The sequence below is a fragment of the Rhinoraja longicauda genome, chromosome 38 (genome assembly GCF_053455715.1).
Source record: "Rhinoraja longicauda isolate Sanriku21f chromosome 38, sRhiLon1.1, whole genome shotgun sequence".
In the NCBI taxonomy this organism is placed as follows: domain Eukaryota; kingdom Metazoa; phylum Chordata; class Chondrichthyes; order Rajiformes; family Arhynchobatidae; genus Rhinoraja; species Rhinoraja longicauda.
Window position 1 is genome coordinate 13590519 of NC_135990.1, and position 12987 is coordinate 13603505.

General features: G+C 47.4%; 1 protein-coding gene across 2 annotated transcripts in view; it reads left to right on the forward strand.

Annotated features, from left to right (window-relative positions):
• Positions 1-12987, forward strand: part of LOC144610932 (GRAM domain-containing protein 2A-like) — a 73147-nt gene that overhangs the window by 55600 nt on the left and 4560 nt on the right. For both annotated transcript variants that reach the window (XM_078429945.1, XM_078429946.1), the window contains exons 8-10: positions 8001-8063; positions 9015-9174; positions 9293-9386. In XM_078429945.1, the coding sequence (XP_078286071.1) occupies positions 8001-8063; positions 9015-9174; positions 9293-9386 (317 nt within the window). The remainder of the gene's footprint in view (positions 1-8000; positions 8064-9014; positions 9175-9292; positions 9387-12987) is intronic.

A 12987-nucleotide genomic window follows, 5' to 3' on the forward strand; every position in this document is an offset into this window, starting at 1 on the left:
AAACATCCTGGTGAATCTTTTCTGCACCTTCTTGGGTGACCAGACTACACACAAAAATCCATAAAGTTGTGTCCTAACTGGCACAGACATTGTGGGCTGAAGGGCCTGTTCCCGTGTTGTACTTTTCTCTGTTCTTAACCATCCTGCTCTTATAATTTATGCCCCAGTTAATGAAAGCAAGTAGACAATAGACAATAGGTGCAGGAGTAGGCCATTCGGCCCTTCGAGCCAGCACCACCATTCAATGTGATCATGGCTGAATCAGTACCCCGTTCCTGCCTTCTCCCCATACCCCCTGACTCCGCTATCCTTAAGAGCTCTATCTAGCTCTCTCTTGAAAGCATCCAGAGAATTGGCCTCCACTTAAGGATAGCGGAGTGAGGGGGTATGGGGAGAAGGCAGGAACGGGGTACTGATTGAGAGTGATCAGCCATGATCGCATTGAATGGCGGTGCTGGCTCGAAGGGCTGAATGGCCTACTCCTGCACCTATTGTCTATTGTCTATTGCCTTCTGAGGCAGAGAATTCCACAGATTTACAACTCTCTGACTGAAAAAGTTTTTCCTCATCTCCGTTCTAAATGGCCTACCCCTTATTCTTAAACTGTGGCCCCTGGTTTTGGACTCCCCCAACATTGGGAACATGTTTCCTGCCTCTAACGTGTCCAATCCCTTAATAATCTTATATGTTTCAATAAGATCCCCTCTCATCCTTCTAAATTCCAGTGTATACAAGCCTAGTCTCTCAACATACGACAGTCCCGCCATTCCGGGAATTAACCTAGTGCACTTTAGGTGCACGCCCTCAATAGCAAAAATATCCTTCCTCAAATTTGGAGACCAAAACTGCACACAGTACTCCAGGTGCGGTCTCACTAGGGCCCGTGTACAACTGCAGAAGGACCTCTTTGCTCCTATACTCAACTCCTCTTGTTATGAAGGCCAACATTCCATTGGCTTTCTTCACTGCATGCTTCCTTTCAGTGACTGATGCACTAGGACACCCAGATCTCGTTGTACATCCCCTTTTCTTAACTTGACACCATTCAGATAATAATCTGCCTTCCTATTCTTACCACCAAAGTGGATAACCTCACACTTATCCACATTAAACTGCATCTGCCATGCATCTGCCCACTCACACAACCTGTCCAAGTCACCCTACAACCTCATAGCATCTTCCTCACAGTTCACACTGCCACCCAGCTTTGTGTCATCGGCAAATTTGCTAATGTTACTTTTAATCCCTTCATCCAATGTTTTTTTACCCCCGGTGCTGTCACCTTCAGGGATCTTTGGACTTGTATACCAAGGTTCCTCTATTCCTCAATAGTTCCTTGCATCCTATCGTTCATTGTGCATCTCCTAGCCTTATTAGTCTTCCAGAAATGCATCAACTCATATTTTTCAGGAATATGAGACAGACGGAAACTGTATTAAAGCATCATATAGGCACTGTGTTTTATACACAAAGGCACTGTGGTGCAGCTGTGAAAGCTGCTGTCTCATAAGTGTGAGGTTATTCACTTTGGAAGTAAGAATAGAAAGGCAGATTATTATCTGAATGGTGTCAAGTTAGGAGGAGGGGGAGTTCAACGAGATCTGGGTGTCCTAGTGCATCAGTCAATGAAAGGAAGCATGCAGGTACAGCAGGCAGTGAAGAAAGCCAATGGAATGTTGGCCTTCATAACAAGAGGAGTTGAGTATAGGAGCAAAGAGGTCCTTCTACAGTTGTACCGGGCCCTGGTGAGACCGCACCTGGAGTACTGTGTGCAGTTTTGGTCTCCAAATTTGAGGAAGGATATTCTTGCTATTGAGGGCGTGCAGCGTAGGTTCACTAGGTTAATTCCCGGAATGGCGGGACTGTCGTATGTTGAAAGGCTGGAGCAATTAGGCTTGTATACACTGGAATTTAGAAGGATGAGGGGGGATCTTATTGAAACATATAAGATAATTAGGGGATTGGACACATTAGAGGCAGGAAACATGTTCCCAATGTTGGGGGAGTCCAGAACAAGGGGCCACAGTTTAAGAATAAGGGGTAGGCCATTTAGAACGGAGATGAGGAAGAACTTTTTCAGTCAGAAAGTGGTGAAGGTGTGGAATTCTCTGCCTCAGAAGGCAGTGGAGGCCAGTTCGTTGGATGCTTTCAAGAGAGAGCTGGATAGAGCTCTTAAGGATAGCGGAATGAGGGGGTATGGGGAGAAGGCAGGAACGGGGTACTGATTGAGAGTGATCAGCCATGATCGCATTGAATGGCGGTGCTGGCTCGAAGGGCTGAATGGCCTACTCCTGCACCTATTGTCTATTGTTTATAACGCCAGAGGTGCAGGTGCAGTTTTACCTTGGGTGCTGTCTGTGTGGAGTTTACATGTTCCCCCTGTGAACACGTGGGTATCCTCCAGGTGCTTCAGTGTCCTCCCAGATCCCAAAGACATGCCGGTTTGTAAGTTGGTTGGCCTCTGTCAATTGCCCCGAGTGTGTAGGGAGTGGATGAGAAAGTGGTACATTGTGATAGCAACAGGGTTGGTACATTTATAATCCAGAGAACTGGATTAACAATCCGGAGATGAGGTAAAAACGAAGGGAAGATGGTTTGGGTAGTTCGATCTGGAATACAAAGTTAGCATCATGACACCACCAGATTGTCACTGAAAAACCTGGCTAGTTTTCGAATGACCTACAGAGAAAGGGATCTGATATTCTTCCCTGTTCTGGCCCCCACACATATGCAGATTTTAGGCAGGTATTACCCACCCATGTTCACCTGAAGTTGGAGAATTGAACGGTCATACCGTTGGGTAATAAGCTGGCAAAGTGGAATATGAGATGCTGTTCCTACAGTTTGTGTGTGACTACTCTCTGCCAGTGGAACGTACTCAGCAGGTCAGGCAGCATCTCAGGAGAGAAGGAATGGGTGACGTTTCGGGTCGAGACTCTACTTCAGACTGATGTCAGGGGGGGCGGGACAAAGGAAGGATATAGGTGGAGACAGGAAGATAGAGGGAGATCTGGGAAGGGGGGGGGGGAAGAGAGGGACAGAGGAACTATCTTAAGTTGGAGAAGTCGATGTTCATACCACTGGGCTGCAAGCTGCCCAGGCGAAATATGGGGTGCTGTTCCTCCAATTTCCGGTGGGCCTCACTATGGCACTGGAGGAGGCACATGACAGAAAGGTCAGACTGGGAATGGGAGGGGGAGTTGAAGTGCTCGGCCACCGGGAGATCAGATTGGTCAACCTGGACCGAGCGCAGGTGTTGAGCGAAGCGATCGCCGAGCCTGCGTTTGGTTTCGCCGATGTAAATAAGTTGACATCTGGAGCAGCGGATGCAATAGATGAGGTTGGAGGAGGTGCAGGTGAACCTCTGTCTCACCTGCTGAGTTACTCCAGCATTTTGTGAATAAATACCTTCGATTTGTACCAGCATCTGCAGTTATTTTCTTATACTCTCTGCCAGTGGATAGGTTGCCTCTTAATTGGCTTTATAAAATAGCTCAGGAAGCTACCCAGTTCAACGGCAGCTAAACACAAATGATGGATGCACCACATGCTGTGAAAGATTATTTTAAAACAAATGACACCATTTAGGAAGTGTCTATCCTATTGCATGGTAACCATGCACATCCTGTCAATATTCAGTGCAGTGACGATCATACTAAGAAAGAACAGCATGATTCTCTTACAGCTGTCCATCAACATATTACCTGTGTACATCTCGCGCTACAGTAAATCCACTGTGTGAAACTAATAGCAAAATACAAAGAGCTGGAGGAACTTAACAGGTCAGGCAACATCTGGGGAGAGCATTCAGGCTGATGAGAGTGGGGGGAGAAAGTTGAATAAGAGAGGTGGCGCCAGGATAAAGCCCGGCAAGTGATAAGTAGTGAGAGATGAGGGGAGTTTGATTGGTAGATGGGTAAAGAAAATATCAAAGGCTAGAGCTGGATAGAAGACTAAAGAGTGTCAGATGAGGAGGAGTAAAATGTAACGGCACAGATAGGGATGTGAGTGGAAGGGAACATGGCGTGAGGGGGAACAAAATGGAAATGGAGTACTGTGGAATTGCATTTATTCACAAAATGCTGGAGTAACTCAGCAGGTCAGGCAGCATCTCAGGAGCGAAGGAATGGGTGACGTTTCGAGTCGAGAATTGCAGATGGGTGAGGAAGGAGGAGGATGACCAAGGGTGGTTGGGAGATGGTGGAAGAAATGGGAGCGCTGGGGTGAAGGTGGGCACTGGAAAGACAGAGGTGTTAGATGGGTATTTCCTGAAGTTGGAGAATTGAACATTCATACAGTTGGGCTGTAAGTTGCCCAATTGGAATATGAGGTGCTGGTCCTCCAGTTTGTGTGTGGCAATGGAGGAGACCAGGGACAAAAAGGTCAGTATGGGATGGACACAAAGTGCTGGAGTAACTCAGCAGGTCAGGCAGATCTCTGGAGAAAAAGGATGGGTGATGTTTCGGGTCGGGACCTTTCCTCTGACCGAGGACTGGTGACAGTCTCGACCCGAAAGGTCAGCCATCCTTTTTTTTCCAGATGTACTGCCTGACCTGCCTCGTTACTTCAGCACTTTGTGTCTATACAATATATAACAATATAACAATATAACAACTACAGCATGGAAACAGGCCTGTCCGGCCCTACCAGTCCACGCCGACCATTCTCCCTGACCTAGTCTCATCTACCTGCACTCAGACCATAACCCTCCAATCCCCTCCTATCCATATACCTATCCAATTTACTCTTAAATAATAAAATCGAGCCAGCCTCCACCACTTCCACCGGAAGCCCATTCCATACAGCCACAACCCTCTGAGTAAAGAAGTTCCCCCTCATGTTACCCCTAAACCTTTGTCCCTCAATTCTGAAGCTATGTCCCCTTGTTGGAATCTTCCCCACTCTCAAAGGGAAAAGCCTACCCACGTCAACTCTGTCCGTCCCTCTCAAAATTTAAAAAACCTCTATCAAGTCCCCCCTCAACCTTCTACGCTCCAAAGAATAAAGACCCAACCTGTTCAATCTCTCTCTGTAGCCTAAGTGCTGAAACCCAGGCAACATTCTAGTAAATCTCCTCTGTACCCTCTCCATTTTGTCGACATCCTTCCTATAATTTGGCGACCAGAACTGCACACCATACTCCAGATTCGGCCTCACCAATGCCCTGTACAATTTCAACATTACATCCCAACTTCTATACTCGATGCTCTGATTTATAAAGGCAAGCATACCAAACGCCTTCTTCACCACCCTATCCACATGAGATTCCACCTTCAGGGAACAATGCACAGTTATTCCCAGATCCCTCTGTTCCACTGCATTCCTCAATTCCCTACCATTTACCCTGTACGTCCTATTTTGATTTGTCCTACCAAAATCTTTGGTATAAACCAGCATCTGCAAATTCTTTTTTTCCACAAGGTCAGTATGGGAATAGGAAGGGGAGTCAAACGGTTGGCAACTGGGAGGTCCAGCAGACCTTGGCGGATTGAGCACAAGTGTTTGGCGAAAGAGTCATCTATGTTAGGCCTTACCAATGTAAAGGAGACCACATTGGGAGCACTGACTGCAGTATCTGTTTCAGTAACTCAGAGACAGTTTCACCGAATACTCGTGCTCTGTCGGAGAGATAGCATAGAAACATAGAAAATAGGTGCAGGAGTAGGCCATTCGGCCCTTCGAGCCTGTACGCACCGCCATTCAATATGATCATGGCTGATCATCCAACTCAGTATCCCGTACCTGCCTTCTCTCCATACCCCCTGATCCCTTTAGCCACAAGGGCCACATCTAACTCCCTCTTAAATATAGCCAATGAACTGGCCTCAACAGATTCATCACTCTCTGTGTGAAAAAAAAGTTCTCATCTCGGTCCTAAAAGACCCTTATCCTTAAACTGTGACCCCTTGTTCTGGACTTCCCCCAACATCGGGAACAATCTTCCTGCATCTAGCCTGTCCAACCCCTTAGTTTCTATAAGATCCCCCCTCAATCTTCTGCATGGATAGAGCAGTAGAGAAACATGGCCTTATCGTCCTCCTTGTCCATGCCAACCCTGATGCTTGTCTACAATAATCCCACCTGCTTGCCTTAGGCCTGTATCCCTCTGTACCTTAAGATGCAAGTTCACATTGATCTTGATGAATGAAGGGGCAGTGGTGAGGGGTCAGTTGACCACCACCTGCTCCCATTGCTAGTGTTCTTGGGACCTGCAGGGGGTGCTGTTTCCTCGTGTCTGCTGCCCTCATCCTTGGTGCTGGAGGTGGAGGGTTTTGGAGGTGCTGTTACAGCAACTTGGGTGAGGAACCCCAGTGATCTTGGAGGTGGTGCACATTTGAGTCATTGCCTACTGGTGGTGGTGGGGGGTTCCGGATGGGGTGCCAGACCAGCGGGCAGCTTTGTCCAGGACGATGTGGAACTTCCTGAGAGTTGCTGAAGCTGCATTCATCCAGGCAAGCACAGGGAATTCCACCTCCGTCCTGACTTGCAGATGGTGGAAATGCTCCTGGTTTCAGGCATTGAGTTACTCATCTGACACATGTACATCTCACGCTACAATAAATCCACTGTTTAACTAATAGCAAAACACAAAGAGCTGGAGGAACTCAACAGATGGGGCAGCATCTGGGGCTGATAAAAGTGGGGGGAGAAAGCTAAAAAAGAGAGATGGCGCCAGGATAAAGCCTGGACAGTGATAAGTGGGTTGCAGGCAGGGTAGCACAAAGCACCATGCAGTATAATATCAAAGGTATTTATTCACAAAATGCTGGAGTAACTCAGCAGGTCAGGCAGCATCTCAGGAGAGAAGGAATGGGTGACGTTTCGGGTCGAGACCCTTCTTCAGACTGATGTCAGGGGGGGCGGGACAAAGGAAGGATATAGGTGGAGACAGGAAGATAGAGGGAGATCTGGGAAGGGGGAGGGGAAGAGAGGGACAGAGGAACTATCTAAAGTGGGAGAAGTCAATGTTCATACCACTGGGCTGCAAGCTGCCCAGGCGAAATATGAGGTGCTGTTCCTCCAATTTCCGGTGGGCCTCACTATGGCACTGGAGGAGCACTTCAACTCCCCCTCCCATTCCCAGTCTGACCTTTCTGTCATGGGCCTCCTCCAGTGCTATAGTGATGCTGCCTGACCTGCTGAGTTACTCCAGCATTTTGTGAATAAATACCTTTGATTTGTACCAGCATCTGCAGTTATTGTCTTATACATGCAGTATAATATAATCACTGCAAAATATAATTACTATAACAATGAAAAGTTCCGCAAGGTGCCACTTCAGCATAGGCATGTGAATATCTCTGTCCTGAAATAACCTTGTGTGAGATGCAAATGTGAGTGCTCACAATCACGATGCTCGAGATAATCTAGAGAAACAAGTATAGTTTATTTGCAAGTCTGCAGAGTTGGGTGCCTCCCCTGTCGAGACACACCGAGGTCGAGAAAATCCCTTTTTATTCACTTCATTTTACAATTGTTACACCTCTAATTCCTCCCCTTCGGGCTCCTTCCAATCGGAGCACTGAGGTGCACAATCAACCGTCACCGCACCCGTTGCCTTCCACATCATACAGTATGCTTGTAAGGGGAAAGCGAAGAATAAATCCTGAAAGAATCGCAGGAATCACAGGCTTGCCGATGCCTCGGAATAAATATTAAAGGAATATAGTAGAACTATAGAAGATAGAAATAGCGTAATAGGTAGCATAGTGACTATAGAGACGGAACGGAGTGAGAACAAGGACTGCATTTAAACTGACTGACCAAGTGCACTAACATAACACCTAGCCGAGCACGGTCTGGTCAGTTATTTCTCAGGGTTCCTTTTTTTAGTCGGGCATGGTCGAGTCAGCTATTTCTCAGGATCCTTAGTCTAAATCAATTATCCCTTTTTACCCCTCTCTCACAATTTGAAAGTAACATTGTCTCTCCCCTAGTGCTTTACAGGAAGGTACGTACTTTACTCTAGCAGCGCATTCAATGACCATTCTTTGTTTCAGGATAACAGTAAGAAAAGCCTGAGTGTGGGCCTGGGTGTAGACACATTGGATTCCCTTCCCTCGGTAAGTTGTTTTCCGGATGTTTACATTTTTCACATTACATAATATTTGGAGGGATTTCCCCCTTCATTCTCAGAAACCTGGAAGTTACTACGCAGGAATGTTGGGCAGGGAACCTCGTGATACCAGTCGTACTGGGATGTGCCAGAACCGTAGACAAATTATGCCAATGAAAGAAGCCCTTTGGCCCATTTTAGTTGTGCTGGTCAAATTAAATCTGCCCAATATAATGCCACTGTCCAGCAGTGAACCCACAGACCTGCAGGTCACAACTGATAACGTTCCCAACTCATCTATTGTATCCGCTGTTCCAGATGTTAACTTCTCTACATCGGCGAGACCAAACGCAGGCTCGGCGATCGTTTCGCTCAACACCTTCGCTCAGTCGGCCTTAACCAACCTGATCTCCCGGTGGCTCAGCACTTCAACTCCCCCTCCCTCTCCCATGCTGCTGCTCCAGCAGACCACTCCATAGAAAATGGCAGATGCAACCACCGTGTTGTAGAAGGTCCTTAGGAGTCCCCCCTGCACTCCAAAGGACCTGAGTCTCCTCAGCAGATAAAGTCTGCTCTGGCCCTTTTTGTATAGCGTGTTGGTGTTTTCGGTTCAGTCTAATTTATTGTTGAGGTAAACACCCAGGTAATTATAAAAGTCCACTCTCCCGATGTCCATTCCCTGGATGTTCACCGGTGTCAGGGGGGACTTGGCTGCTCCTGCGGAAATCTACCACCATCTCCCTGGTTTTCCCCGCGTTGATCCGGAGGCGGTTCCGATAGCATCAGTCCACAAACTCCTTGATCAGTTCTCTGTACGCCCTGTCATCGTCACCTGTGATGAGGCCGACGATGGCAGAGTCGTCAGAGAATGTCTGTAGATAGGAGTTATCCAATTATCCAATGCCTGCAGTCAGTGGCGCTGTTACTGGGTGAGATCACTTTCTGTGCTGTTTCTCAGGAAGGCTGTAGGTTACATTTGGACTGGAAAAGGAAACTATCTAACGGCTCCTCATCCTCACAGCCCGAAACAGAACAACAGTCCCTGTTGGGAAACTCCACCAGCAGCCTGAGTACCCCAGAGGTAGAGAGCTCCAGTTGCAGCAGCCAGACTTTCAGAGGTGAGTACGGACAGCATGGGCTACAGCTCATCAATACGCAGACAGTCCAGGTCTTATTAATTAAGTTATATAAGTTGGTTCCCTCTCATTCCTTTCTCTGTACGCTTCTACCATTCAGAAAGACTGGTGAAGAAAGAAAAAATACTTGAATTAGATTCAGTCGAAGGCATCAGCAAAGTGGAATACCGAATCCTCAGGATATTAATTATTATGTGAGTATTGATCAACAACTCAGTATGCAGTAACTTGTTGCACGGTGTGAAAGGAGCGGGTATGTGGTGTAGTAATTACATTACTGGACTAGTAATGCAGGGACTGCACTAACGATCCAGACACAAGTTCAAATCCCATCACAGCAGCAGAGAGACTTCAATTTAAGTTGCCACAGTTTAAGAATAAGGGGTAGGCCATTTAGAACTGAGATGAGAAAAAACTTTTTCAGTCAGAGAGTTGTAAATCTGTGGAATTCTCTGCCTCAGAAGGCAGTGGAGGCCAATTCTCTGAAAGCATTCAAAAGAGAGCTAGATAGAGCTCTTAAGGATAGCGGAGTCAGGGGGTATGGGGAGAAGGCAGGAGCAGGGTACTGATTGAGAATGATCAGCCATGATCACATTGAATGGCGGTGCTGGCTCGAAGGGCTGAACGGCCTCCTCCTGCACCTATTGTCTATTGTCTATAATTCAGTTGTATTGGATTGTTAAATCTGAAATTTGACAGAAAGTGAATGAATTAAATACTTAAAAACTCAAAATAAATAACACATCGGGCCAGGCAGCATCTGTGGAAAGAGAAAGAGAATTAACATTTCAGGTTATTGACACTATGTCAGAAGTCCTACCTAGTTCACTTACTGGAGTCTTACTTGCAGCAACAAAAAAGCCCAAAATGCCTGACTAGGTATCACAAAATGCTGAAGTAACTCAGCAGGTCAGGCAGCATCTCTGGAGAGAAGGAATGGGTGACGTTTCGGGTCGAGACCCTTCCTGACGAGAGTCACCTATCACTATCACATGCCTGGACTTACTCCTTCCCTGCTGTTCGACAGAGCCAGACGTGGTTCCGCTAGTTTGGCTGCAGCTGCGATCATCCATGCGAGCCTATCCCATCAACAGTAGTTTAGTCTAGAGATACAGTGCAGAAACGGGCATGTATGGTGGCACAGCGGTAGAGTTGCTGCCTTACAGCGAATGCAGCTCCGGTGACCCGGGTTCGATCCCGACTACGGGTGCTGTCTGTACGGAGTGTGTACGTTCTCCCCGTGACCTGCGTGGGTTTTCTCCGAGATCTTCGGTTTCCTCCGACACTCCAAAGACGTACAGGTTTGTAGGTTAATTGGCTTGGTAAATGTAAAAATTGTCCGTAGTGGGTATCGGATAGTGTTAATGTGCGGGGATCGCTGGTCGGCGCGGACCCGGTCGGTCGAAAGGGCCTGTTTCCGCGCTGTATCTCTAAACTAAGCAGGCCCTTCGGCCCACTGGGTACATGCCGACCAGCGATCACACTAACACAATCCTACATACCAGGGACAATTTACAATTTTTACTGACGCCAATTAACCTACAAACCTGAGGTATTTATTCACAAAATGCTGGAGTAACTCAGCAGGTCCGGCAGCATCTCAGGAGAGAAGGAACGGGTCTCGACCCGAGGCGTCACCTGTTCCTTCTCTCCTGAGATGCTGCCTGACCTGCTGAGTTACTCCAGCATTTTATGAATAAATACCTTTGATTTGTACCAGCATCTGCAGTTATTTTCCTACACAACCTACAAACCTATACGTCTTTGGAGTGTGGGAGGCAATCGGAGCACCCCGAGAAAGCCCCTACAGTCACGGGGAGGACGTGCAACCTTTGTACAGACAGCACTGGTATCCAGGATTGAACCCGGGTTTCTGGCGCTGTTAGACGGCAACTCTACAGCTGTGCCACCGTGTGGCGTTGACTCAAAATTGGTTTCTTCTTTGAGAGGGAGATAGCCCCAAGTTATTTCCACACTTCCTGCCTGCCTTTCTGTTTCAGTTTTGTTTATTGTCATGTGTACCGAGGTACAGTGAAAAGCTTTTATTGAGTGCTAACCAGTCAGCGGAAAGACAATACATGATTACAATCGAGCCATTTACTGTATAACGATACTTGATAAGGGAATAACGTTTGGTGCAAGGTAAAGCCAGTAAAGTCCAATCAGGATAGTCCGAGCAATTCCTCTTCTGCCACGCGTCCATCTGACTGAACCTGTGGCGTGACCACCTCCTGAAATTGTCTATAACCCTCTCTGCCTCCTGCATGCTCCCCAGAGTGTCGATCTGCCTCAGTGTATCCAATGCCCAGCAGAGGAGGTTTGGATGTGACTATACCCACTAATGGGCGATCAAGGGCAACTGGGGTTGAGAGGGAAACGCTGGCCTTGCCCATCATGTCTAGAACCTGCAAACTAAACTTTAGACTTTAGAGATACAGTGCGGAAACAGGCCCTTCGGCCCACTGAGTCCGTGCCGACCTCCGATCACCCATACACTGGCACTATCCTACACACTTTGGAACGTGGGAGGAAACTGGAGCACCCGGAAAAAAACCCCACGCGATCACAGGGAGGACATACAAACTCCATAAAGACAGCACCCGCAGTCGGGATTGATCCTGGGTCTTTAGCTCTGTAAGGCAGCAACTCTACCACTGCACACAGTGCCGCCCCGCCCAACTAAATAAATGTTAAAATGCTGAACGGGAAGTTTCACTTCTATCGGTAGATCAGGGAACCGGGGAAACATCTCTCTGCTCGCCAAGGCCTGGTGCTGATTCATTGTTGTTCTCAGGCTGCAGCCATTTTATGTAATATAAGAAGATAACTGCAGATGCTGGTACAAATCGAAGGTATTTATTCACAAAATGCTGGAGTAACTCAGCAGGTCAGGCAGCATCTCAGGAGAGAAGGAATGGGTGACATTTTGGGTCGAGACCCTTCTTCAGACTGATGTCAGGGGGACGGGACAAAGGAAGGATATAGGTGGAGACAGGAAGATAGAGGGAGATCTGGGAAGGAGGAGGGGAAGAGAGGGACAGAGGAACTATCTAAAGTTTGAGAAGTCGATGTTCATACCACTGGGCTGCAAACTGCCCAGGCGAAATATGAGGTGCTGTTCCTCCAATTGGATCTCCCTCTATCTTCCTGTCTCCACCTATATCCTTCCTTTGTCCCGCCCCCCTGACATCAGTCTGAAGAAGGGTCTCGACCCGAAACGTCACCCATTCCTTCTCTCCCGAGATGCTGCCTGACCTGCTGAGTTACTCCAGCATTTTGTGAATAAATACCTGCCATTTTATGTAAGTTAGGTTGATGCACCACATTCGAAGGTCGTTAGTTAAATTACTTAATCGGTTGATGTTATTGTTCCGGGCAATACATAACAGCTCCCTCCTCTGAAGCTTTCTCATCTTGTCAAGGCTGTGCCTGTTACATCCACCGTCATCTTCACTGGGCTGATGGGAGGGTACTGTTGCTTGGTGGTGTTTAAAGGAAAGTAGTCTGATAATTAAGCAGAGGGATGTGTTCCTCAATGAACTAATCCTGGCCGGTCTGCTGCAGAGCTGTTGAATGTCATTTCAGTGAAAAGAACCTCGACGATGGGCATTTTGTCCTTCAATCTTCGGGTTCCCCAGAGGCACAGTGTGGACAATCTGTTGGTCGTCCTCTCAGACCCTCTCATCTCTGACTTTGTAGTTCTCCAACAGGGAAATGGCTCCATTTTATTTGATATAACTCTGGCTGCAAACGCCAGAGGCTAATAAATCCCATTTGAGCCCAGGAGCAGAGTCT